This window comes from Orbicella franksi, chromosome 7, assembly GCF_964199315.1.
Source record: "Orbicella franksi chromosome 7, jaOrbFran1.1, whole genome shotgun sequence".
In the NCBI taxonomy this organism is placed as follows: domain Eukaryota; kingdom Metazoa; phylum Cnidaria; class Anthozoa; order Scleractinia; family Merulinidae; genus Orbicella; species Orbicella franksi.
This window is the reverse complement of record NC_138151.1, coordinates 31,230,659-31,254,929: the sequence shown is the minus strand read 5'-3', so window position 1 is coordinate 31,254,929 and position 24,271 is coordinate 31,230,659. Positions and strand designations below refer to the sequence as shown.

Below are 24,271 nucleotides of genomic sequence, written 5' to 3'. Positions count from 1 at the left end.
TCTCGTTACGGGGAGATTTCGCTTGCATTAAAGATAAAGCTTACGGTTCGTCGGGGCCTAGTGTGTGTCCATTTAGACTACTGGCGCACCGTGAAAAAATACAGGATAGAAAGTTTCCTAGTACATAACACTTCGTTTTTCCCAAGCTAAATTTCATCCCATCTATCCTAAAGTGGACATCCTCGTCTGAGATTCCACCGAAAAAAAACTCTCGCTAATTACACAACACTGTAGGTATCAGTGTAGAGTCTGTAAATTTCCGCTCCACGGTTTTATCAAGTGAACCAATCAAAACTCGAAGCAAACATTTGTACGTATAATTCCGCTGGCGCAAAGCGCGGGAAAACGCGTGTGCGCGCGTTGCGCTATCTTCTGATTGGTTGAGAAAATGGCACGTTCCTTTTTGAACCAATCACCAAGAGAAGAAATGCAAAGCCAATGCAAACGGAAATTACTTTCGCTGCACAAATTAAACCCATTTGTTGGACATCCACAAATCTGAGTGGTTCTCCCATTGGTGTCTATAAATAACAGTGACAGTATGAGCTGGAGCTTTCCACAAGGTGATAGACAGGTGATAGGGCAGAAGGCTGAATCGACTGTAAACGCTTGTCAATTCATTTTGAAGTCGCATAGCCGTAAAATTCCTTTCTTTAGCCTTTAATACCAGGAATTGAATTATCCAGTAATACTTCTAAACTTTCCTCGAAACATTGGAGAAATGAGAAAACGTGCCAATACTGGGCGACCACCACCTGGTCTATTTTTGGTTACTTCCGGAGTAATATTTGTTCGTATATATACTTCTCAATTTGTTTGTTTTTGATTGGCAGTTCCACCAGGCCTCCCCCGTTTATCAGAGGAAAGGAATGTAATCAACGTACGGCAGTGCAGTGACAAGGTACTTTTACAAACTGACTTAAAAATTCTCATAACTGTTAACCATACGTTTCAATCAGGTGACTATTCGAGCTGTCAGGCAACGTTTTTTCTCTGGTACTGGGTTACTGTGTGATCTGAGGACACATGTGTATGTGAATGGTGTCCTTAGATGTGAGTAGTGTCCTTGCTTGCTTGTAGGGTCAGGTAAATGTTTAAGGCCACTGATTGGAGGAAAGAATATCGTATTGAAGAATCGATAACTCATTGGAAACGAAGGGCTGACATTCCTTTTCTAATCAGAGAGCAACTGGCAAACAAGAAAAATTGCCTCCCATTTTGTTTCATTTTCTCCAATCCTTAATTAATTCAATCCAGTACAAAGATAGAAAAAATTCTCCTATTCACAGCAAATACATATATTCTCACTAAAGGGAATAAAACAGTGAAAGAAGGACGACAAAAGTTTAATTTTCGCAAACATCATCCTCAAGTTTTCTAATGACCACCATTTGGCGCGAAAATTCATGCAGAAATTGGTTGTTAAAGCTAAGAGTTTACAAAACGCCTGAAACCCTGGCTTATTTTCGAAGCCAAATGAACCTAACCTACTATATTGTTAGTTTTGAACAATGAAAACTCTCACTCCATTTTTAATTTTGTCTTCAGCACATGAAGTATTTAAACCAATCACATCTGAGAAAAATATTTGATGGACTGTAATAAACTTAACTGTCCTTTTCTGTTTTCCAGGAATCAGAGAGATGCAGCTGGAGCAATGCGGCACTGAGAGAAGTATGGCGGTCCACAGGACACCCAAACATGGCTTGCAATCCAGAAAATTACCACAGGAATCAGTCCAAAGATTGAAATAATTACTATAATCCTCGATCATAAAAATACTGGTTATTTTTTAATAAAAGCAATAAAACACTTTATTTTGATATTTAAACTGAGCTTGTTTTGTAATGTCTGCAATGTTTAATCCCGTTTTTGGTGCATGTCAAAGGTGGTCTTTCAAGAATTGCCTGAAAGCTAATTTCTTATGAACTTCGTGTTCAAAGCACATTTTGGGGAAATGAATTATTGACAATGATAATATTCCACGTAAAGAAGTTCCCGAACAGTGAATCATTCAATTTCTCCTAACTAAGTTGAACAAAACTTGCTGAAAACTGTAGGGAGTATCTGTATTTTGAGCCTTAAACTAACAGCTTAAGCACACATGTATCCACTGTCTGGGAAATGACAAAGATAATCTTCATTGTAAAATTTCTTGGCAAATTTGGTTTCACAAGTATTAATCCACGCGTGAACCATCACCACATGCTTCTCTTGGTTCATGTGTACATAATCATCTCAAAAATAAAACCGCCAAGTAATGTGTCAATGATGCTGGCTTGCAGGTCTTCTAAACAACAACACATGTGGCTCTGTGAAGAAAAACAAAAGGAATTATAAGACCATCTAGGTGTTTATCAGTAGGACAGCAACTGGTTTTCACAGGTGGACAAAACTCTTTGAACTGAAATTCTTTATAAGACTTTCCTCTAGATGGTCAAATCAGGTGGGCAAAATCATCCTCACAGCCAATCAATTTGCCCGTGCCTGGGCCAGATAGAAACTCCTGAGACCATCTCCTAAAAATTAGCTGTCCAAATTGTAGACCTATGCAGCTCTCTGATATCTCCGATTAAAAAAAAAATAGCGGGTTTTTAACTGTTATCGACTTATTCAACTCTTTATTGACCTTGAAGTAATATATCAAACACGAAAGACTGTGTTTGACCACATTTTCAAACACAGTCAAGAGAGTTGAAAATGCAGTGTGTAGCTGAGTATTTTTGACGAACTTCCAGGTGTTTGGAAATGTGGTCAAATACTGTCTTGAGTGTTTGATATATCTTCCCAATCGAAACTAAAACTAAGGAGAGAAGAGAGATGTCAAATCATAAAACACAGTAATGGTCATGATTCCCTTTGTTCAAATTTGATGAACTATTAATGAGTTTGAGAAGATCTTACCAGGTTCATGAATCAAATAGTGAGTCCAGCCTGGAGACTGTTGTACCCCAAGGTTACGCCACTCACTTTCTGTCATCAAGTGGGTCCTGGGAACTAGTTCTGCTAAATCTTTGGGAAGAATCACATGCCTGGAGCAAGAAAAAGTAGCGACAAATGCAAAAACATATATATATAATCAGTGCTGTTAGACTGGCATGACACAAGGACCTTTGACTTTTTCTTGCCTCTTAGAAAGTGTATGTCTGTGTGATCTTGTACAATTTTTGTCAGCTGTAGTTTGTTGTTAAAAGGTTCTGCAATTCTAACATGCAAAGAAAGTTGTGTCAAATAGCCTGGAGCTGATCGACTTCACCATGTGGGTAGCTGATTCCATCCTTCACTTATCCAAGCCATCATGAAAATTCAAATTAAAGAAGAACTATAAAAGACCAAATTTATTGTTTTAGTGAGTATTTTGAGGGGTAGTGGCTACTACATTCTAGTTACAGTTTGCTCAAAAGGGCAAGCGGTAAAACTGATTTTCTTTGCAATCTGAATTCTGGCTTCAGCATTGTTCAATTATATTTGTGCAAATTTTGCAATGTTGCTTCCTCTTATGAACCAAGGTCTTTTTTGACAGCTGGGCAGGGCAAGACAACCACGCAATTTGTAGTGCTTGACATTGTTATTACGACTCAACAAGAATTTTTGAGAGAGATCAGATTCTACGATTATACTTATTACACAGCTTTTCTTATGGCCAGTCACGTTCTATCCTGGCCTTCTAAACAACAACAACAACAGTGGCAACAACTTTATTAACGTGTCTAGGCTGAAACCCTCTCCTAATTGGGACTATTTACAAGTTCTAAAGAAGGAAGAATCATAAAACGTGTTGGTTGATGTAAATTCAGTCGGACTAACTCAGTAAAGTCAAACGTCGAACTTTTCATGAACTTAATTCGCTCATTTTAGTTCGTCTCATGTGAAGTTCGACGTTTGGCCTGAGAGCTCCCGAGTTTATTACTTTGTATTCAAATCCAAGTGGTCATCAACTACGAACGATGACAAAAACATCTAGGGAATAAACTCTAGCAGATTGTATTGACAACTCTATTCTCATATAGCGTCCCTATTCGAAATTCGAAACTGAAAAGAACAATCTACTCATGAATTGAGGATCGAACAACCTTACCTGTATTCGTAGTGATCGTCTGAGTACTTGTCAGAGTAGCATATTTGCTTAACCGGCATTTCCTTGATTATCTTCGAAGCTGACTGCTAAAAAGAAGAAGAAACAATTTCTGCAACCACTTGACAGCCACTTCGCTTTCTTTCAAATTCTGTTGTTTTCAGTTGAAAATGGCGGTCGCACAGACACGACAAGCGAGGTTCCCAAGCCGTGTGGTGAGAGTTCAGCGTTCGATCATAGTTACCACAATCTTTTTGGAGAGTTTTGTCGCATTTTCAATCGAAAATAGGTTTTAATGAAATTTTAAAACTTCTCAAAACGGTATGATTTCCAACAACGCATCAAAATGACCCTTCTAATTAGTTTTCTCACATTAATTAGTAGCTGACTACTTTACTCAGCATACAAATTCTCTATATTTGAATGTGGCGGGAAATTCGAGTGGGAACCGGGAAACGTCGCGACTTGAAATTGAAAGAATTGAGAAAATGACATTGTTCATTTCTCGGCATGACTACACATCATTGCCGAGGCCACAAATAGCACAAAAGAATGTATTTGATGTTAATTTATAAAAAGAAAACGTTTGCGCCGCCTAAAATTTACTAAGAGAAAAAAAAAGCGAAGTCTTGTTGTAAATATGCTTGATTTCCATTCATCGCTAGGCCGCCATCTGGAGACCGCAGCCGTGGGTCAAAATGCCAGCTAAATTGTTACAGCAGAAATTCAGGTGAGCCATGCCAAAAGTTATTTGCTATGATTTCTCTATTTCCCAGAAGCTATTTTATAATTACCATATGTATTATTAAATGGCATATAAGCTCAAATCAAATCGATGTATGCCATTTGGGATTTGGAGCTAGGTTTTGTTGTCGGAGTGATGGATCTTCATGTTGATACGTGCTGCTTATGACAAAAAGTGTTCATAAAAGGTGGTGGAGGAGGGCACAAGGTGTTAAAGGTAGGTAAGGCACTCCATAAAATCAACTTTTTTGACACTTCATAAAATTTGTGCAAAGCTTTTACCCAAATCAGCCCAGGCATTTTTTATCTTCCAGGACATCTTGTCACACAAACATACTTGCCTCTAAAAATGTTTATTACAGCCATATTCAATGAAAAGTAGCCACCTTGTTAACCGTTTATGTTTCTTAATATTTCATCATACATCCAGTGAGTTCTTATGAAACAATGCGCATGTACAATGCACGTGTGAACATTAGGTAAATAGTATTCTGTTTCCATATAATAAACCTTTATTGACCAAATTTCCCACTTGGTCAATAATCCATAGATATTGATCTAAGCAACCTGCAATACCAGGGGTTTCATTAAGGGCCGGTCACCGGTCACCGGCCAAATTGACCAGCTGTGAGGATGATTTTTCCAAGCTGGTTTGACCATCTAGTGGAAAGTTTTTCTTACAAAGAAGTTCAGATCAGATAGTTTTGCCTACCTGTGAAAAACAGTTGCTCTCCTGCTGAAAACATTAACGAAACCCCTGCAATACATGTATAGTATGAAGTGGTGGTTGAATTTGTTAATTAACAAACTAGCCATGTAGGTTGTGATACTACAAGTTGATTATTTGACTGAAAGGTATTGTTAAAAAAGAAAAAGCAAGCAAACTTTTTTTTATGTAAAACAGTTGGTATTCTCATCTTTGAAGAACTATGCATGATCTCATGATTTAAGTCAGGGGATGTAGAGGGCCAAGAATAATCAGAAACTATTGGCTGCAATATACAATTTTGGTTTACTGTTTACATTCTCTCGGCCAATCAAGCTGCTTGTCTAATCTTAGATTGTTTGAAACATTGAAACATAACTTCACAAGAAGTCAGGTTTCTTGGGTTATGTTTTCATTAAGTTTGACTGGGTCAGTACTTGTTTTAAAACTTTAATGTACAGTAGCTCTTAGAAAAATCAAAACATAACAGGAATAAAATTAGTAAGGATAGAAAGTGATCAGTTGATGAACTGAACTTAAGATTCACCATAACTTAAACCAAGTTCTTTACTTCTTAATAATATTGCTGATTACAATTGATAATAATTATTTGCATTATAAGGTCGGCATATTGTTTACATTACAGTTCTGAGCTAAATAATATAGAAAACGTTCCCACTCTTACTTAAAAAATAATTCATATTACATGTACAACCAAGCTACCACTTATTTAAGATCTTTCATATTTACTTACAGTCTACCAGTAGTTATAGTATGTACATAGGTTAGTATGAAATTTGTTTTCTGACAAAATTAATGTGAGAACTGTTTAATGTGAAATTTATTATTATTTTCTGTTCATGAATGCATTGAGTGTTCATTACCATAATATGAAATTTTCCCTCTTTACCCACTGCCAACTTTAAAGGGTTTTAACAAGAGCATATAATGCCATGCTTGATAAATGTTTTACAAGAGATAAGAAATAACTTATGCGAGAACACTGTTCAATTAAATAACACTACCATTTTTAGATGCATGGCTGCCTAACACATAATATTAATATTTTAGCTTACGAAAAGCATTGTGTACAGTACAAATTATGGCAAACAAAATGTGAATCAACTTTGTTTTTTGATACTTACAGGTGTCCAAACAATAAAGGCTAGAAACTTTTATCTTGAAAAATGTACCTAGAAAACACTCTGTAAGAGAGCACGCACTAAGAGCTGTACTTCTATAATTTAACTTGACCAATGCTGTGGTCTAAAAAAAATTATGATCACTTCAAAGGTTTGTGACCATGAAATCCCGGGTGCCCAGCACTCAAGCTTACAAGAAAAAAGTAGGTTTTTCCAGTTGCCCAAAGGCAAAAGTTAGTTGCCTGTGCCACCCAGGTGGGAGAAAAGAGAATTTACATTCTAATAATCAAAGTGAATGAGTGACTTCCATTCTTGACTTCTCACAGTGTTTTCCTTAAAGAAATAGAAAACATTTTCACCATGATCCTAATGAAATAAAGGGACACTTGTGAAAGATCAGGAGAACTTGAAAAGGCTGTGGAAAACTGCATCTTGTGTACTTGCACCATTTCTTGTTCTACCAAACTACCACTCGTGTTGTTATAACTTAAAAAAAAAAAAACAACAACAAAAAAATGGAAAACCTTTTCTATTTCTTACATGTAAGTACAATTTATATTTCCTAAATGGGTGTTTTGTTATAAATGACACCATCTTAAGGCCATTGTGGTGTTGACTTTGTAGGTAAACTTATTTTTTTTTTACATTTTACAAGTTTTAGCTTTTACTGTCTTTTATGTTTGTATGAAAAAAAAAAAAACCACACAGAAGTGTTCCAAATGGTTAACTTATGATTAATATTAAATCAAATACAAAAGATTTGATGTGAACTGCATTATGATATGCCAGTATTTACAGCTTGATTTGCCATGTGCACTGGTTAGGAAACTGATTGACTCGCTGACATCATAGGGAAACCATTCACTTCTCCGTTTTGCCTTCCAGTCATGGGTGATTGACTTGCCAGCATCCTAGGGTAACCATTTATTGCTCTATTTTGCATACCATTCGAGGATGAATATGGTGGCTGTAAAGTTAAATTAAAACAGGTCAGTTACCATTTAATTAATAAAATCAACTAATAACCAGAACTTGGGTATACAGTCACACCTCCACCAACAAGGCTCTAGGACTGTTTAGGTAAAATTCTAACATCTGACGCAGCATTGAAACAATGATGTTGAGGGTGATAAAATGAAGAATGACATAACTTGTGTTGAAATTCTGACAGCCATGTAGGGACCTTCTGAAGTTACAACATGACAAAAGTTTGAAATTAAGAAAAGGAAAATGCACTCAAAAGGGCCTGTTTGTTTGGTGGGAGGTTGTTGCTAACACTAAGTTTTGTGGCAGATAAACTTAACTTTGCCTTTGGTTTACACTGTACACATAATTTCTCAGGCAGTGTTACATGCATAGCTAGCTTGCTCATCATAGTTTGTTGTGGTATGGTAAAATAAAATAGCATACTCAACCACACATTTTGTAACAAAAAATCAGGGCAACTACACAATCAATTGCTCTAAAAGTTTCAATGTTTTTGACAGCCAAAGGAAAACAAAATATGCCAGAAGGTCAGTTCAAATGTCCCTTGCAAAAAGAAGTGGCAGAGTGGTAAGAGCCCTTGCCTCCCAACAGTGTGGCCCACGTTTGAATCCAGACCCAGCATCATACATGTATTTTTTAGTTATTATTCCTTTTGCCAATTTTTTGGAATGATGTTTCATTAGGTTGAAACAAAACAAAAGTGCAGTACTAACACTTCCTATACATATGAAATTATATCACATTTTGTACCTTGTTGCCATTGGCAACTCCACTGGCCAAGAACATGGATGTGATATCTGTGAAGTGACCAGCCTCTTGAGAATAGTAAGGTGGAGGTGCATTGGGTGGGGGAGGAGTGTAGTACGCAGAGCCATTCTCTGAAGGTCTGGAGGGTGTGGCTTCTTGAATGCCAATCTAAAAGGAATTTGTTAATTAGTATTTAGATAACATAAGAAAAACATTGTATGTCCACTACCAAGTTCTATGATAGCAAGCAAAAATTGACTGATTTAGCCACAAAATCTGAGAGCAACTTCCAACTGTACTCAGTTGCAAGTATGTTTGTTTCACAAAGCAAGTACTTAGCTTCCAAATTGAAGGGTGGTGAATGTAGATGTACCCAAGAATTGGAGGGAGCAGAGGCCGTTCTTGCTTGTAGGTTGGCAGCGGAGGGAGGGGGGGGGGGGGGTAAAGACATTTTATAAAAGAGGGAATGTTGATACCCCACATCTCTCCCCAAGATTCACAACTGTCGTGTGTCCTAAATTCATTTAATACCACCTGCTAGGATGTTTAATGTGATACAAATACCTCTAGAGACAGATGGCAAATACTACTATCAAAATAATCAATCAGATCAAATTCTGACTTGTCAGTGCTCCTTAAAGCCAGGTTATAAACACCAATGTTGTGATCCATAGATCGGGAAATGGTCAGGGAAAAAAACATTCTCCAAGTCAAGGAAAAGTCAGGGAATTTTATAAATTTTGCATCATGAAAAATTCACATTTTGAAGAAATGTCAGGGAAAAGTGAAATAATTTAACACAGCTGATTTAATACCATCAAGGGCTGGACAGAACATTTGGGGTCACTGTGATCTCAACTATATTTTTCCTTAATGAGGAAGGAAAATTTGTTGAAAACTTGTGAGCCTTCATGAATGGGCAGAAAGGACAACTGTAAGTTGAGGCCAGAAGCCACTACTAGATCTGACATTTTGTATTTATTTGGTCAGGGAAATATTAATTTTATCACGGAAAAGCAGGGAATTTTGAAAAGCAAGGCCTGTGGCAACCATGACTGTAGATGCTTGTACATGTACATGCAGTTCAAGAGCCTTGAGCTTCACCAAGGTTTTCGTATCATGAAGTGACAACACACAGAATATCTCTTAGAGGTGCAATCTCTTACCTGGTTGGTCCTCAAGTGAAATGGGAAATTTATATTTGCTGCAGAAGGTCTGGTTATAATCTGTGAAAGTATTGATCAAAACAAGCTTTATTTTCACTGTCCAGAAGTAAGATCCTTTGTAAACTAGCAGTGTTTGTTCTGTATATATGCATCAGCGTGATTCAATATGCATAATAATAATGTCTGTCAAGTAGTGATACTGATTACTAAATATATTAATATGAAAGACCATGCTCAATAAAAAACATTTAATGGTTCACTTACCAAGAAAACCAAGTGCGCAAGAATAGAGATTGACCAATCAATTCCATTGACAATTTGCTCTCTGGAAACAAAAATAAATCATTCAACAGTGAAGCATTCTTTTGATATCCAATGACAACTGAGCAAATTACATACCATTGCTACATGAACCCTTCCTGTCTTACCCATCCCTAAGTATAATCTATTATTAAGCTACTCAAAACTTAAAATCTCCAGAAAGTGCTTGCAAATTAGTTGACATTTGTAGGTGTTGGGTCATGGTCACGCGCATTTTCGAAGTTTGCCCAAATCTAGGCAGGCAAAATTGGTCTGAACATGTAAGTTAGAATGCAATCAAAGTTTGAGACTTGCAGAAACTTGAATGTCAGACTCATGACTAAGGTGTGAGAATAGCCCACTTTCGATATATTAAAATTCAGCTTGATAGTGAGGCCAAGAGGACACAAACAAAAGAAATAAATAAACATGGTCATTCAATTTCCTTTGTTTGGGTCCTCTAGGCCTCATTGCCAAGCTGAATTTTAACGTGACGAAAACAGTCTATTGGCAGGGTTTTTTTTTTGTTGTTGTTAAAAAACAATCACATCTATGGTCATTATATTGGTATCAACATCTGGGCTGGATACAAGATTATAGAGAAGAGTATTTGAGATATGGACCTCCAAACGCGTTCCTCTGTAGGGGGTTCCGGGGGCATCCTCCCCCAGCACGTTTTTAACCTTTAGGTCCTCTCAAATGAGATTTTCGGCATTCTGAGGCAAGTTAGGGTGTTATTATGTCTCATTATAATTCTTTTTTTTTTATGTAACACAAGTATGGCTACCTCTGTTTCTAAAAAACATCAAAGAAAAGAATCTTAACTGGGCAAGACTGCTTACCTTTCCCACTTTGGTATTTTGTATGTTGCAATTACAACTACAATTGGCCCAGCAAGGAACCTGTAAAACAGGAATTCTATGTTAATATGTATTTCAACAAGTTCGAACAGACTCCCACTTAGATAGTTCATTAGAATCTACTAATTACTATATGAAAGACACTGATAGCAAATTAAAGCCAATCAAAGAATAGAGTACAGTTAAACCTCTGGTGTGCATTCACTCAGTACATATTTTGGTCTAGAATTTAAGCTAAGGCAGTCCCTTACACTGTGACCACACCAACCAAGGCCACCCACCAAAATTCTTCACAAATTGATCTGAGAAAAAAATTGATGTTCACAATAGATTTGCAACAAATTTTCGATCTGAGCATGCCGCACACTACAGAAACAACAAATTTAGAACCACTTTTATTGTTTTAACATGCAAATGCCATTGGTCAATTTGCAAAAACAATACTTGGGTAGCCTTGGTCAGGGTAGTCGCACTGTAATAGGAATACGTTTTGCACATAGTAAATTTCAATTTCTGAGAAACATTTGCAGTGCTGCATGCAATGCACTCCAATTTTGGTTGCCACAAGGTCTCTCAGGAGGTGGTAGTCTGCTGCATTTGCAAGACTACAATGGCCATAGATATGCAATTAATCAAACAATTATTAAACTACTATGTGTACTTACCATCCTGTGTAGAAGAACCAGAATGGGTAATAAAAATTACACTTGTTTGGATAATGCTTCAGGGTGAAGAAAGTCCCATAGCAGAACCACAACCAAGCCTGAAAAAAATATCACTAAAATTCTTAACATTACAGTTCAACCCCTATTAAAAGGCCACCCTCAAGGAAAAGAATACTGGCCGCTTAAAAGGAGTTGGCTTCTTAATAGAGATAAAAACAGTAGAAAAGCTCTAAAAGGATTTTTTTTTTCAGCAGCATCACTATAACTTGTACAATACTTAAAAACACAAGTACAGACAATGCAAACTTTTGCAAAACTTTTCCTTGGATGATACTGTTCAAGAAAAAGTGAGATATTTACAGTTGAGTATTCTTGAACTCTAATGCTGATAAACTAGCATTAAAAAATGGATAATCAGTCTCAAGACTAAGTTCTTAAATCTATCCTAGATATCACAAAAAAAATAAAATCAGATAGTAGTTTTATCACTGATTGCTTCAAAGAAAGTATGAACATCTATACTTAACATTCAATTGTGAAAAGAACCAGTTTAGCCTTAACACTGAATGGTGACTTTGTTTGTTGCAAATATTTTGTCTTTCCCATAAGTTTTTGCAAGCCATTTTTACTTTCTCACACCCTTTTATTAAATGACTGGCTACCAACAGAAGAGGTTTTCATTCTGCATTTCTGCATCTACATAACATTGCCTACTTTCTTCTGCATTTTGTGGTCAGGAATGCAACCAACAAAGAAAAACACTCTGAAGCTAAACAACCAGGCCCTAGCTCAGCACAAGCCCTGGGCGACGCCTATATGAAAAGTTTGAGGATACTCATCGCCTTGCTTAGGAGTGTAAATCACATATTTTGGTCTCACTTGGGCTGTCCAGGATGAAACTTCACTATTTTTAGCCATGGATGAAAGTATTCTTTCAGGTGCAAGCGAAAAATAATAAAAGAATGCTGTCATTTCAGTAACTTTAAGGGGTCATTTGCCTCCTTTAGGGGTTTAATTCAAATTTCCAACAAGCAACCCGGACTTTTTCAGATGGGAGTCTTCCCAACCCTGGGTACAACCTCCACAGCTAAGCAACCACACTCAACTGGTGAAAAAACTAAAAATAATATTATCTGTAGCTCCCAGAATTGAGAATGAGGACTTCAAAGTATAATAATATTGAGTTAATTTCTATTATGCAATACTCACAATGACTCTCAAGATAGAAATCCCAATGCCGGCAGGACTCTCATAGATATAGAGAACTTCACCCGGATCAAACACCTTCAATGTTAACAACAGATTGTTCTCAATAAAATGAACAGTTAAAATAACACGACAAAGTCTATTGAACAAGTCATTAGCTAGGGAGTTTCAATCAGTTAGCCTTGATGATGACAGCAATGCACAAGAACATGTGGTGTAACTAAAACAATTTAAAGTTATATTCAATCATCTGGAACATCTTACAGTGAAACCTAATGTAATAAAGTCCCTGATGCAATAACCTACTAGTTCTTCAGCCCAGCCAAATTAAAAATAAAAACGTATTCAAACGCAGAACCCTGAGATAACATTAATCAGTCCCTTATCATGACATCAGAAACTAAATATGAGAAGCAGATAAACAGAAATCATAACATTTTTAACTTCTACTAATTTCCATTGTGCAAGACTGCAATTTCTCGATCAAACGCTCATTACATTATACACTGCCAGAGGTCATTGTATTAAGATGCTGAGTAGATTTACTGTAAGGCAAAACAACTATACTTAGACAAAAGTAGGATATAACAAAGATCTTGTTTTCTCTAAACTTCATAATTTGAATATCATAAGTTTTTCTGGACACCAACCCTTGTTTTTTTCCCATTTATTCATGTAGACCCCTAGTAAATGATCAATATTCTACTTACAGCAACTTCATAGAAGAAGAGGATGGCAAAACACACTGTATAAACTGTACCAAAGATGCTGAGCTTGATTTGACCTCCAGAACTGATGCGCCCTCTGCGAACAAATGATTCAACCACTTACTGTAAGTTTGTAGATCTATATCTAATATGTACTTTACTATTACTGTGTGTTAACCAATTAATTCTCTATAATCCTGATAAGCATTCCCACATTGTCTCACCAGAATTTGTGCAATTATTATGAATGAAAATCTAAAAAAATAGTTTCATTCAACATTTCACAGTGTTCATATTCAGTGTGTGATAAAAGCAGTTAATTTGCACTCGAGAATCAAACCATAACACTGCTCAAGACTGTATTACATTACAGAGACTTGCATAGTTTAATTTAAATAATTTTGAGCTACATGTAGTATGTGGCATTTACAACTCTTTCTCCTGTACTTTTTTGTACCTTTAACACATGAAAATTTGAAGAACATGTAGTACGTACAAAATGTAGTTCATGCTATCTGTATTTACAACAAATTTCTTTGATCTGAAGGAAAATTATTTAAGAAGTCTAACTTGGTTTTTGTACATTTTGTTCATTCTGACTTCTACAAACAATGTAATTTTCTTCTTGCCTTGTTACTGTCCATCCTTTAGCCATCAAAATTAACATGATCAGAAATACAACATGAGAGATGAAGTGACAGGCACGCCCTGCAATGAGCAATAAAGTTAGCGTGTCTATAAAATCAAGAGAGCTTCTTTAACAAAAGTAACACTCTGCCAGTTCGAAAACAGTAAAAACCATTTTACTTATCAGACCAATATAATCTTGATAAAACAATAACTCAACTACAAAAATTACTTACAACTGAATATAAAACAACATACTGTAATTTACTGCTTGTCACAATCTACCAAATTTTCTACAGGCTTCATGGGCAATTTTTTCAAAACTTCTTCAAAATTGGCCACATGCACGTGAGACAAAGTAGGGCAACACACAACATTGTGTACTAGATTTGAAAATACCCTAAGTTATACAATAACTGATCTATACATTACCTACTACAGATAGTCCATACGTCTCAAAGCCACTCCTTCCAAATTTGACATAGTAAATGATGTAGAACAGCAAGCTTATAACTGAAAGAAAAAACATTTAAATTATTCAACTTTTAATTATAACAAATATTGCTAATTTGTTTCTCTTTGCAATTCAGAAACCTTCACTACCTAGATTGAGTCCTTTTTGCTAAAAGTCTAGGAACTGTTGAAAAGGAAATCCTGGATAATTTATTGATCTAGCAAAACTAATGTTTGATACGCTTATTTGACATATAGACCGAGCGTTCGATACACACAGTATCTCACATTCAATCAAACTTTTTGTTGTAGCGTACAAGCAGTTGCTTTTGATATGCACACTGACATCTTGTGAGTAATATATTCCATACTAAACGCTTCAGTGATTCTTGAGAGAAAAGAGATGCATCTCGAGAGAAATGAGACAAGAGGTGGTAACTTAAATCTGAGCGGTACTCTAGATTCATTTATGATTATCAAAAAGTTTGTCTTGTATAATACCCTTGTAATTTGAGTTTCCTCAAAAATTTTCCAAGAACCCTCAACTGCCCATCAAGTGACAGACAGAATCAAATAGTCGACTGGAATATTCACTAGTCCCTGGATATCAGACAGGACTTTCTTTCTTTCTGTAAATAAGTTTTCAGTATTCTACTGTATACTAGGATAGCCCTTCCTATGCTCATGTGTATCATTTGCAACTTCCCTCTGACATCTCTTCTATAAGTTTACTTGCCCAACATCAAGCGAGAACACTTGTCATGAACAAATTACTGACATTGCATCATGCCATGATCTTACCTTCAAAGGTCAATGAGGTCAAATAAAGCTTGTATGAAAAGTGAAAAAGCCTGCGACCCACTAAGAGATCTGCAATTGATTACAGTAAAATATTGTTAACTACATTAGGGTTACGGTTGGTAATTTAAATTAGCAAAAAAACGTCTTAAAAAAACAAGAATTCTGATAAATTGGCATTGTTTCATACATTGTGTCTTTTTGTGGTTGAAAATCTTTTCGATCAAACTACTTTTCATGCATTTTATTCTTGTTTAATACTCTGGACTGATTCTCAAACTCATATTTAATAAATCATTAATAAGTTTAAACAAAGGAAATGATAACCATGAAAGAATGTGGATATGTGATCTTAATTAGCATGGATTTTTGTTATTTTATTTTTCGTAAGTTTTATGTTTCACTTTATATATCAAGCACTCGAAACTGTTTCAAACACCTCAAAGTTAAATGAATATATGACAAGACATTTGAAGGCAAATAATTATTGTGATAGCCCTTATAAGAAATGACTGAATATTTCAGTACAGAAAGTTCTGCATAATGGGAAATTATATTTTGTAAATTATTAATTCATTGTTGAGGAAAAGGTTGTTGTTATTCATTGTGGTAGATGCAATAATAACATGTTTTATTATTTGTCTCTCGATGTAGTCACTTGAGATGTAGATTGCAACGTTTCGACTGCTTACTGCTAGTCTTCTTCAGGCGATAAGGTCGACTGATTGCATGGTATCATTTGTTAATTCATTTCTTACTTGCAACATAAATGCCCAGCATCCACATCACAATAAAGGCAATAAAAAAAGCTATGTCCATGGGAAGAATGACTGAAAAATAGAAATAATGAAGAAATAATTTATTATAATTTTATTAGTTTTACATAGAATATTTTACCAATTATGCAGAAAATGATTGTTCACATCATAGAGAGGACCCTCTACTAACTATGACCAAATGCATACTCTAGACCTGTGCCTGTTAACCCTAACTACAGGTAACTTACAAAAGAATTCTCTGTAGCAGATTGACCACAGTTGTAGATGACTATTCCAAGAGCAACCAGGTGCAGAATAAATTTAAAATTGGATCACTGCATGTTACATCTAACACCACTTTCTCAATTGCTGCAGCTGTTATTGAAAACTTATTGAATGAAAATAGCATGTCTTTGTAGTGATATCTACATGTACATTGTAAGGCAGCTGAATAGAAATTACAGTGGAATCCCTATTTTTCAAGGGAAACGAAAATTGCTTCGAAAAATCGGATAGTTTGAGAAATTGGGGGTAAAATTACAGTGTTCAACTGAGGAGAGGGAAATGACTTTTGCTTCGGGTTATCGGGAGGTTCCAAACAATGAGGGTTTGAGAAATCGGGTTTCCACTGTACATCTCTACTTGCCAAGATTAAATTCTAGAGATACATACATCTTTCATCTGCAGAGAAGTGCTTTCTCCAAAACGTTTCTCCATTTGTCATTTCTAATCTGTAGTTCAAGAACAGTCCCTAAAATGCCACAATGAATTGAATTTATTAGCATGACCTCAACTTCCAACACTTTGATCAGCTTTATTCCACATTAGAGTGTAATGAGCACTTTTTTTGCATGACTGAAAATTTCAATCCTCTGGGTACAAGAACTCACAGTACCCACCTTAGAGGAGTCACAGTTACTGATGGCTAAATACCACCATCTCTCACGATTTGACACAAATCGCCGATCACCTTAAAAAGAACAAGGAAAAAAGGTGTTGACAATAATATATGGCTGTGCAAACATCATTTATCACCATCTTAAAAGGACTAGGCAATCTCAATGCTGATCATAGAACTCACCAAAATATCACAGAAAGTGTTAAAACTGTGGAAAAACTCAAGCAAAACTACGAAAAGACAAAGATTTTGCATGGTTGGGCAAAATTGGAAAAGGATAAAACAGTTTGCATTTAGCTGGGCTTGAAAAACATTAGCCTCATATTTATTTGACTTTTCAAGTTTATCTTCATTTGTGTGAAAGTCAGGGCTCAAAAACTGACTTTTTGAGTGATAGCTTTAAAGCTATTGAAAACTTACAATTAAATAAACTGAATTACCTAAAATACTGGGACCTAGCCCCTTTGAGAGACTGAAACATACTCTTACCATTGCAGTCTAAATGTGTCACAGATAGCTTTTCTTTCTTTGTACATCCCGACCATATGTAGTTGGTCGTGAGGTTCACAACTTGGTTATTTCCTCTATAAACCTTGTCTTCTTTATCTATACATTTCTGTTGAATAACATTGGGATAAGTGACTGTTAACTGAATTTTGACCTTGTCACAATATAATATTACCTAATTAGATATTATAGTGTTTAGTATTTCTGTACAATTTCTCCTCTTGCTGAATTTTAACAAGCTTGAAGGACTAGCAGGGGTTTCATTTAACATTCTCAGCAGGAGGACAACTGGTTTTCAAAGGTGGGCAAAACTTCTGACCTGAACTTCTTTAAATAAGAACAATTATTCACTAGATAGTTAAAAATAGTTGGGCAAAGTTGTTCTCACGGCCAGTCAATTTGCCAGGTGCATGCCTGGGCTTAAATGAAACCCCTATGGACAAGGCAAAATACAAATGTAGAAGAGTAAAAGTACACTGCAATAAACTCCATGCCTACTTAAGTGTTAAATTATTGCGAGACCTAAAAATTGCATGGGTTCCTGCATTTTTTTCTTAATCTTTGAAAAACTTACTTGGGCTATTTGTTCCAAATTGTACTCAAAATCATTTGATTAAACATTAAAAAAAACCATATTCTTAGCATGTGCTGGATGAAACTGTGGTTATTCATTTTGTAAGACATCACATAAATCGTGGTTGTTAAATATAGGAATTCACTACCCAGCAGATAGTATAGCTCCAACAATCATCTTCTCAATAGAACGATTTATCTGGTAAAATGCAAAACAGCTAAAAAAAAAATAATAAAATTTATGTAAAATAATACCTTGATGGTTACGCTAAAAATCACAGTCAATGTACAAAAATTATTAATACTGATGTTAATTGCGAGGCCAGCTTATTTTATATATAGAATGATGTATTTTAGCAGCTGGGAAAAACTGATTACTATGCAGCCAATCAAGAGTTAGCTCACATGCAATAATTTTCTGTAATTACGAGTGGTACTATCTGAAAGAACTGTTATTCTGTCAAGAAACAATTATTCTGCTGTATTTCATTATGAGTGAAGGAATCAACTGAAGAAAGCTGTTTTTAGGAAGCTAGTTTCAATTACCTTAATTTTGTAATTTAAAATAATTTTGCCATAGGTTAATAAAAAGCAATATTTGATGATTCCAAAACAGTTGTTTTTTTCATAAACCTTTTTGTTAAGGTGTCTTTCTTGTTTTTCTTTGGTTTGCTTCCTTTTTCAATCTTCCCTACTGAGGCTCAGGGCTCGAAATTAACTTTTTCGTTTGGGAGCCAGCTGGCAACTAACGGAAAAATTTTAGTTGCCAGATCGTAAATTTTGGTCGCCAACTTATTTTACATATAACCTACACAAGAACAAAACTTTATACGTTACTTCGCATTCAAGAAAAGCCACGATTGAAGAGCGAAAACAATTAAAAGCAACACCAGTAACACTTAGTTACAGAAAGCTACTGTTGTTCTCAGGTGATATGTCTCTGGTCCCAAGGTGATGGTTGTCTCCATAGTCATTTTAAATGAAGCGAAGCATAAAACGTTTTAAGTCCGTGGTTTTCATTGTGAGACAAACACGGTCCTTACATATTTTCCCTTTGCTACTTCTTCGAAATGCCGTTCTTTATTTTTGACTTGCTTTCCTCCACGTCTTTCGCTGCCGACAAACAATGCCATGCTTGAATCTTCATTCCCCGCACGTAAAGACTCACGTAATTCCTTCAACTGATTGGTATCTGCCGCCATTTTCGCAGCAAATGAAAAGCACATGGTGTTGAAGTGCGCCTGCGATCCTAGTTTCGGAAGAAGCCACTGAAACAACATGGTACGACGTGAACGCAGTATCGACGTGTCGAAATACACTCAATTTTTTTTATTATCTTGTAATATTCAGACATTATTTTACTGGGGACGGAAAGGTGAGTTGTATACTAGCTACCATATCCGATTGATTTCCTAATATAGAGATTTAAAAACAAAAGTTGTGTCGTGGTTTTGTTTAGTTATCGGACAAAATGTGAGTCGCCAGCTGGTGACCAGTTCTGAAAATTTTGTCGCCAGTGCTCAATTTTTGGTCGCATTGGCGACCAGTGAGTCGCAATTTCGAGCCCTGAGGCTGCGAGCACAGAACAGACTATTCAATTAATTTTTCATTATATACAGTTAACAACAATAAAAAAGCATGGTTTCCATGCTTCATGCCTGCTTGGAGAAAACCTTTTTTTTAAAGTCACAGACAGCTGGACCAGAGATGCAGCTAAGAGTGACTACAGGCAAATTCAATGGTTGAATGACAGTTTATTGCCCACTGAGATCCTACTTGGGGTAATTCTGAAGGAAAGAGGCCAGGAAATTAAAGACACCTTAAAATTATCTACCACTGTTCAGTTTTTTTTTTTTTTTTCAGCTTCATCCCTGTTAGACCACACACAAAATCAAAACTGTCAACCACTTAATTGTCACTGGTTTTACCAGTGAGCATGAAGACAACTTTCCCAGAAAATTATCAGTTGACACAAAATCTACAACGCATGTACGATGTAAGATGATTTCATTGGCAAGTAAAGTGGTAAAGAGACTACAGACAACTGTTAGTGTGTTCATACACCTGCTGACAGTTTCCTTCTTTTTTCTGACATCCTGTTTACTTTGTGGAGGTTTATCCTCCTAGTGCTCTTACTTTATTTTATGCTTTCTGTTTACACACGAAGGTGTGTGTTCGTAGACCTAGTACTTGGATCAACCTACTGAAGTGCCTTTATTTCCTCGGCACTGAACTGATCAATCTAGCTGCATTTAGAATATAGCTGCTATAAACCTGCTAATGGAGTTGAGTGTGCTTTTTTTAATTACTATCAATCTTGTAGCGCTCTGCTCATTATCTATTCTGTGGTAGATAGTGAGTAGCCTAGCAGCATGCAGTTGTCAACAAAATGTGTTCATTTCTTTGTGCAATCGAAGCATCTGTAAAGAAGATTTTGATAAAGTTTTGAATGACTGGTAGATTTATCTTAACACAAATAGATTATTCGCTCTCGATTTCTATGTGCTAGTTGCCTTCAGTAGGTTTGCGTCCTCGTCAACAGTCATGCAATAGAAATCTCAAGCTCATAATGCAAGGCCAGAAATAGTTAATCATTTTTAATAGAGCATGTATCTCCACAGGCTGTAATTTTGTTTTCAAACCAGACAAAAATGAAAAGCTCCAAAAAACCCATGTACTTAATTGGAATGAAACTTCCACCCAGGCAGAAAAGTGAGGAAACAAGGCGGCTGAAAAGAAAAGGTTTCGGTAAAATAAAGGCTATAAAATGGAGAATCTTATTTAACGTCTAGTTAATTTCAAAGCTAATAAATGGAGTGCACAGTGATCTCAATGCAGACAAGATAACTTAGTATGAAGCAGTATGGGAAGCCATATGGCTTGGATATGTACTTTATCAAGAAAAACTAACTTTCTTTGGGGTGCCTATCTGTCATCACATCATTGCCACTGAGACTAGATCGATTAATGAAGAGGAAATGGTTGATATCCATTTCATAGGCTGCCTTAGAAAGTTCAAAATTGAGCAGCCAACAAAAGGTTACCAGTACTTTTAAATTGCAAAAGGGTGCAATTTACTCATTTTCAAAATTTGCATCCTTGACTTCATTTTGATACCCCTAACTGGACTGAAAATTTGCCACATAATTACCCCCTTATAAGTTTCAAGGATAGCGCAAGGGAAATTTGTTATATTCTAATTGTCTTGATGCTAAATGTAAACCTGGGGATTTTGCCTCACACTAAATGGCAGAGTCATAAATATCATTTAATTTTTCACACTTTTAACAATCCTTGGAGATTAAATCCAGTGATGACTGCGTTACAGAAATACTTGTCAAAACTGCAGAGATATATTCTGATTGTCTTGATGCTAAATGAAAACATGGGGATTTTGCCTCACACTAAATGGCGGAGTCATAAACATCATTTAATTTTTCACACTTTTAACAATCCTTGGAAATTAAATCCAGTGATGACTGCGTTATAGAGATACTTGTCAAAACCGCAGAGATTTTTGATATTACAGGCTACTTCAAGTGAACTTAGATGCCCTTCTTGAAAGCTACCCAAATCTTTCATGCATGCGTACTTGAAATCACCCAGTACATTCATTTATGTCTGAAAGAGAAACTCATTTTTCATAGTTAAACTATGACAGTTCGTTTCGTATGTTTCCTGGTTGGAACGAGGAAATATCAATTTTCAACACGCCGGATTAGCAAATAAAATGACAGCCCAGTGCGTATTCGATTCATGGCTGCCCAGGCTTGACAATCTTATGAGCGACGGGTAATGCAAGTGTTTTTGTTGCTAGATTCTCGATTATTATTATTAAAACAAGTCATAAGGTGAACTCGTTCTTCGAATGAACCTTAATAAGAAGAATTATATTTCCTTGCAGTTCCTAACTTCTTCCAATTTTCTAATAAACTGGTACTAAAGAAGGCGCTAGTATCACTGGTGAGCCAAATTTCCTCATTATACGTAATAACTTGGACTTTCATTTTAAGTAAAGGGAAGGCAACCCCGTGTGTTTATGTTCAGGAAACATGCACAGATCAGTAGTATGCATGCGAGAACATTGATAAAATCGTTCGTATCGTATAAATGCTCGGAGTTTTGAATTAAAATATGTGAAATAAAGAAGTTAAATCTAAGAATACGGTTTCTTACCATGTCTGGCTTCGGATACACTAATGGCCATTGCGTGTCAAAGTACAGAAAAATATTCTGTGTAGCATAAACCTGCGAGGAAAGAAAACATAGACAAACAAAAAACTCAGTTATGGATCGGAAGTAGAAGTTTTTATCACTTACTGTAACAGCTTAGTGCCAGCAGAGTTTGTTTCTTTCAGTTTGCTGAATCATTATCAATTAAAAGCCATGTTTATGTATAAGCCTCGATTGTTCATGCAAAAAAATCGGCACAGAATCAAGAACAAAACTCACCTCAGGATATTCAAAATGATATTTTAGTTCTCCTATTGAATCTTTGTAACAAAATCTTGTTAAAAATACCCAGTTCTGTCAAAGAGAGTGGGAAAAACGAGCGATTAGGAAGCCTCGTGATACGCTTCGAACCGAAACTCCATTTGTGTTCCACAACTGCCAAAAACAAAACTTCGAATTATACCCAACTTCAAGCTACCTCTTTGGTGCTTAATGTCCCTTCTACAATCTTAGGATATGTACTTCTAATATGAAGTAACGTTATACAGAATGCTAACGGCCAACATCGCAATCCTGTCGCCATATTTTCCTTGAAATAAAATATGGAAATTGAATGATTGTCCGTATGACAATCTGCGTGTGGGAGTCGCTAGGTAACCGTTCAACTGCAAATAAACAGTGCCCTGCAAGCATAAGGATCACTTCACTCCTCACATTCTGCCCCTAAAATCACAATGTGTGACTTTCACAACCTAAACTGCATATTTATGGAAACCTTTGCGCTGGATAATTTCTTATATTTGGCCTCAAATTGAATTTAGAGATGTAGAAGTTCGAGAGTAATGAGCAATTAAAACAACAATGACAGTTTTTGTTTACTGCTGACGTAAAGTCAAATATTTATACATTTTTATACACAAGTAATGACTGCTTGATGCGAAGTGAACAAATTTTGATATTATTTCATTCTCGAATGTGTTCCTCCGCACTTGACAGAATCACATTTGGACAATTTTGCCAACTGAGATGACTAAATAGTCAGCCATTTTGTAAGAAAAGGGAACAATTAACGCAAAGCCGACATATCACATAATGTAGAATTTAACTGGATTTAGGTATTTACAAGTATTTACATGTGTGTAAAATGCTAATGATTACATTTTCCCCCCTGAAGTCACGTTTTGTTGGTTTTGACTTCTTGTCAGTAACATCTAACACACGGTTCTGCCTAACCAAAATAATTTGTTTTTCGAGCAATCAGACTGCCACACGTTCATTTTCTTAGAGATTTGTTCGGTTCATAAAACTGTCGGGAGGGAAATTCTGCATTTCTTGCTGAAGTCAAGTGATTTAATTGACACTGCCATACGTAATAATAATTTTATTATCATTCTTCCTGATAGAAAATTTGTAGCGACAATGAAAATAAAATGATTTATAGAAGAAGTGAAAGGTGACAGTGATGGCTTCTGCTCATTTGTAATTTTGTTTTTTGTTCTAAGGATATAAATGCGCGTTTGAAGCCAGAAGTGACTACAAGATTAAAAAGTCCGAAAATTTCAGTTTTGCTCGGGCGTGCCGACCACACAAGTATTTCCTTCCATATATTTTACGTGTGGTTTCCATTTCATTTGAATGTCCGTTGCGAAATTAAATTGTTTGTTTTCTGGTAATCATGACACTCAAAGGATCATTTCGTTGGAATATATTTGAAAGGCCTTATCAGTTGACTCGGATGTTCCAAGTCAGTTATGGTAAAATCCTGGGATGATGTCTTAAATGAAACTTTCGTAACCCGTGAGAAAATTAATGCCTTCTGTTATTTTGGGGCAAAAAAGGTTGTTTTAGGGTAGAAAAAAGGTCAGCTAAGCTTTAAGGAAAAAGACAGTTTGCAAAAGCGAGAGATAAGATACCTTACCTGAGTTTTTCTGCAACATAATTATTCGGATCAAAAATGTGAATCAACGAGGATTGTTTGAGGAACGAAAGAAACGAAATGCTTAGAGTTTTCCTTTTTTTCTTACCACAAGCTGTGCGCTCCTGTCTAAGAGGTCAGTTACATAATGAAAATATGCCTTACGGGTAGAGAACAAAACGCTTAAGCCCCCAAAAAATGTTTTCGGTTTTATTGTACTACTTGAGAATGGATGAGGGAAAAAATATTCAACGGCCCACAAGA

At 36.0% G+C, this 24,271-nt stretch overlaps 2 protein-coding genes across 2 annotated transcripts; both read right to left on the bottom strand.

Moving 5' to 3' along the window:
- Positions 1-1,740: 1,740 nt before the first annotated feature.
- LOC145491642 (cyclin-dependent kinases regulatory subunit 1-like) lies at positions 1,741-5,130 on the bottom strand. Its single transcript, XM_081470853.1, has 3 exons — positions 4,079-5,130; positions 2,905-3,032; positions 1,741-2,312 (listed from the first exon to the last, which is right to left on the bottom strand). The coding sequence occupies exons 1-3, from the start codon at positions 4,135-4,137 to the stop codon at positions 2,266-2,268; spliced, it is 234 nt and encodes a 77-aa protein (XP_081326979.1). The 5' UTR covers positions 4,138-5,130; the 3' UTR covers positions 1,741-2,265.
- Positions 5,131-5,962: 832 nt separating this feature from the next.
- On the bottom strand, positions 5,963-22,971 carry LOC145491641 (transmembrane protein 145-like). Its single transcript, XM_081470852.1, has 18 exons — positions 22,571-22,971; positions 22,372-22,446; positions 22,096-22,167; positions 17,329-17,455; positions 16,841-16,911; positions 16,614-16,692; positions 15,942-16,013; positions 15,187-15,255; positions 14,365-14,445; positions 13,935-14,013; positions 13,309-13,402; positions 12,602-12,676; positions 11,393-11,490; positions 10,710-10,769; positions 9,832-9,892; positions 9,568-9,627; positions 8,405-8,569; positions 5,963-7,634 (listed from the first exon to the last, which is right to left on the bottom strand). Exons 1-18 carry the CDS (start codon positions 22,673-22,675, stop codon positions 7,488-7,490), a joined length of 1,590 nt encoding a protein of 529 aa, XP_081326978.1. The 5' UTR covers positions 22,676-22,971; the 3' UTR covers positions 5,963-7,487.
- Between the last annotated feature and the right edge of the window lie 1,300 nt (positions 22,972-24,271).

What these genes read in the sequence shown, in the direction of transcription:
- LOC145491642 (XM_081470853.1), bottom strand. Translation starts at nt 4,137, where the DNA reads ATGCCGGTTAAGCAAATATGCTACTCTGACAAGTACTCAGACGATCAC. An exon ending in GACGATCACTACGAATACAG is followed by an intron (nt 3,033 to 4,078) that starts GTAAGGTTGTTC and finishes TTCTTGCTCCAG; the next exon opens with GCATGTGATTCTTCCCAAAG. An exon ending in CTATTTGATTCATGAACCTG is followed by an intron (nt 2,313 to 2,904) that starts GTAAGATCTTCT and finishes TTTTCTTCACAG; the next exon opens with AGCCACATGTGTTGTTGTTT.
- LOC145491641 (XM_081470852.1), bottom strand. Translation starts at nt 22,675, where the DNA reads ATGGCGACAGGATTGCGATGTTGGCCGTTAGCATTCTGTATAACGTTA. An exon ending in GACACATTTAGACTGCAATG is followed by an intron (nt 16,912 to 17,328) that starts GTAAGAGTATGT and finishes GTTCTTTTTAAG; the next exon opens with GTGATCGGCGATTTGTGTCA. An exon ending in AAAGGATGGACAGTAACAAG is followed by an intron (nt 13,403 to 13,934) that starts GCAAGAAGAAAA and finishes ATTTGTTCGCAG; the next exon opens with AGGGCGCATCAGTTCTGGAG.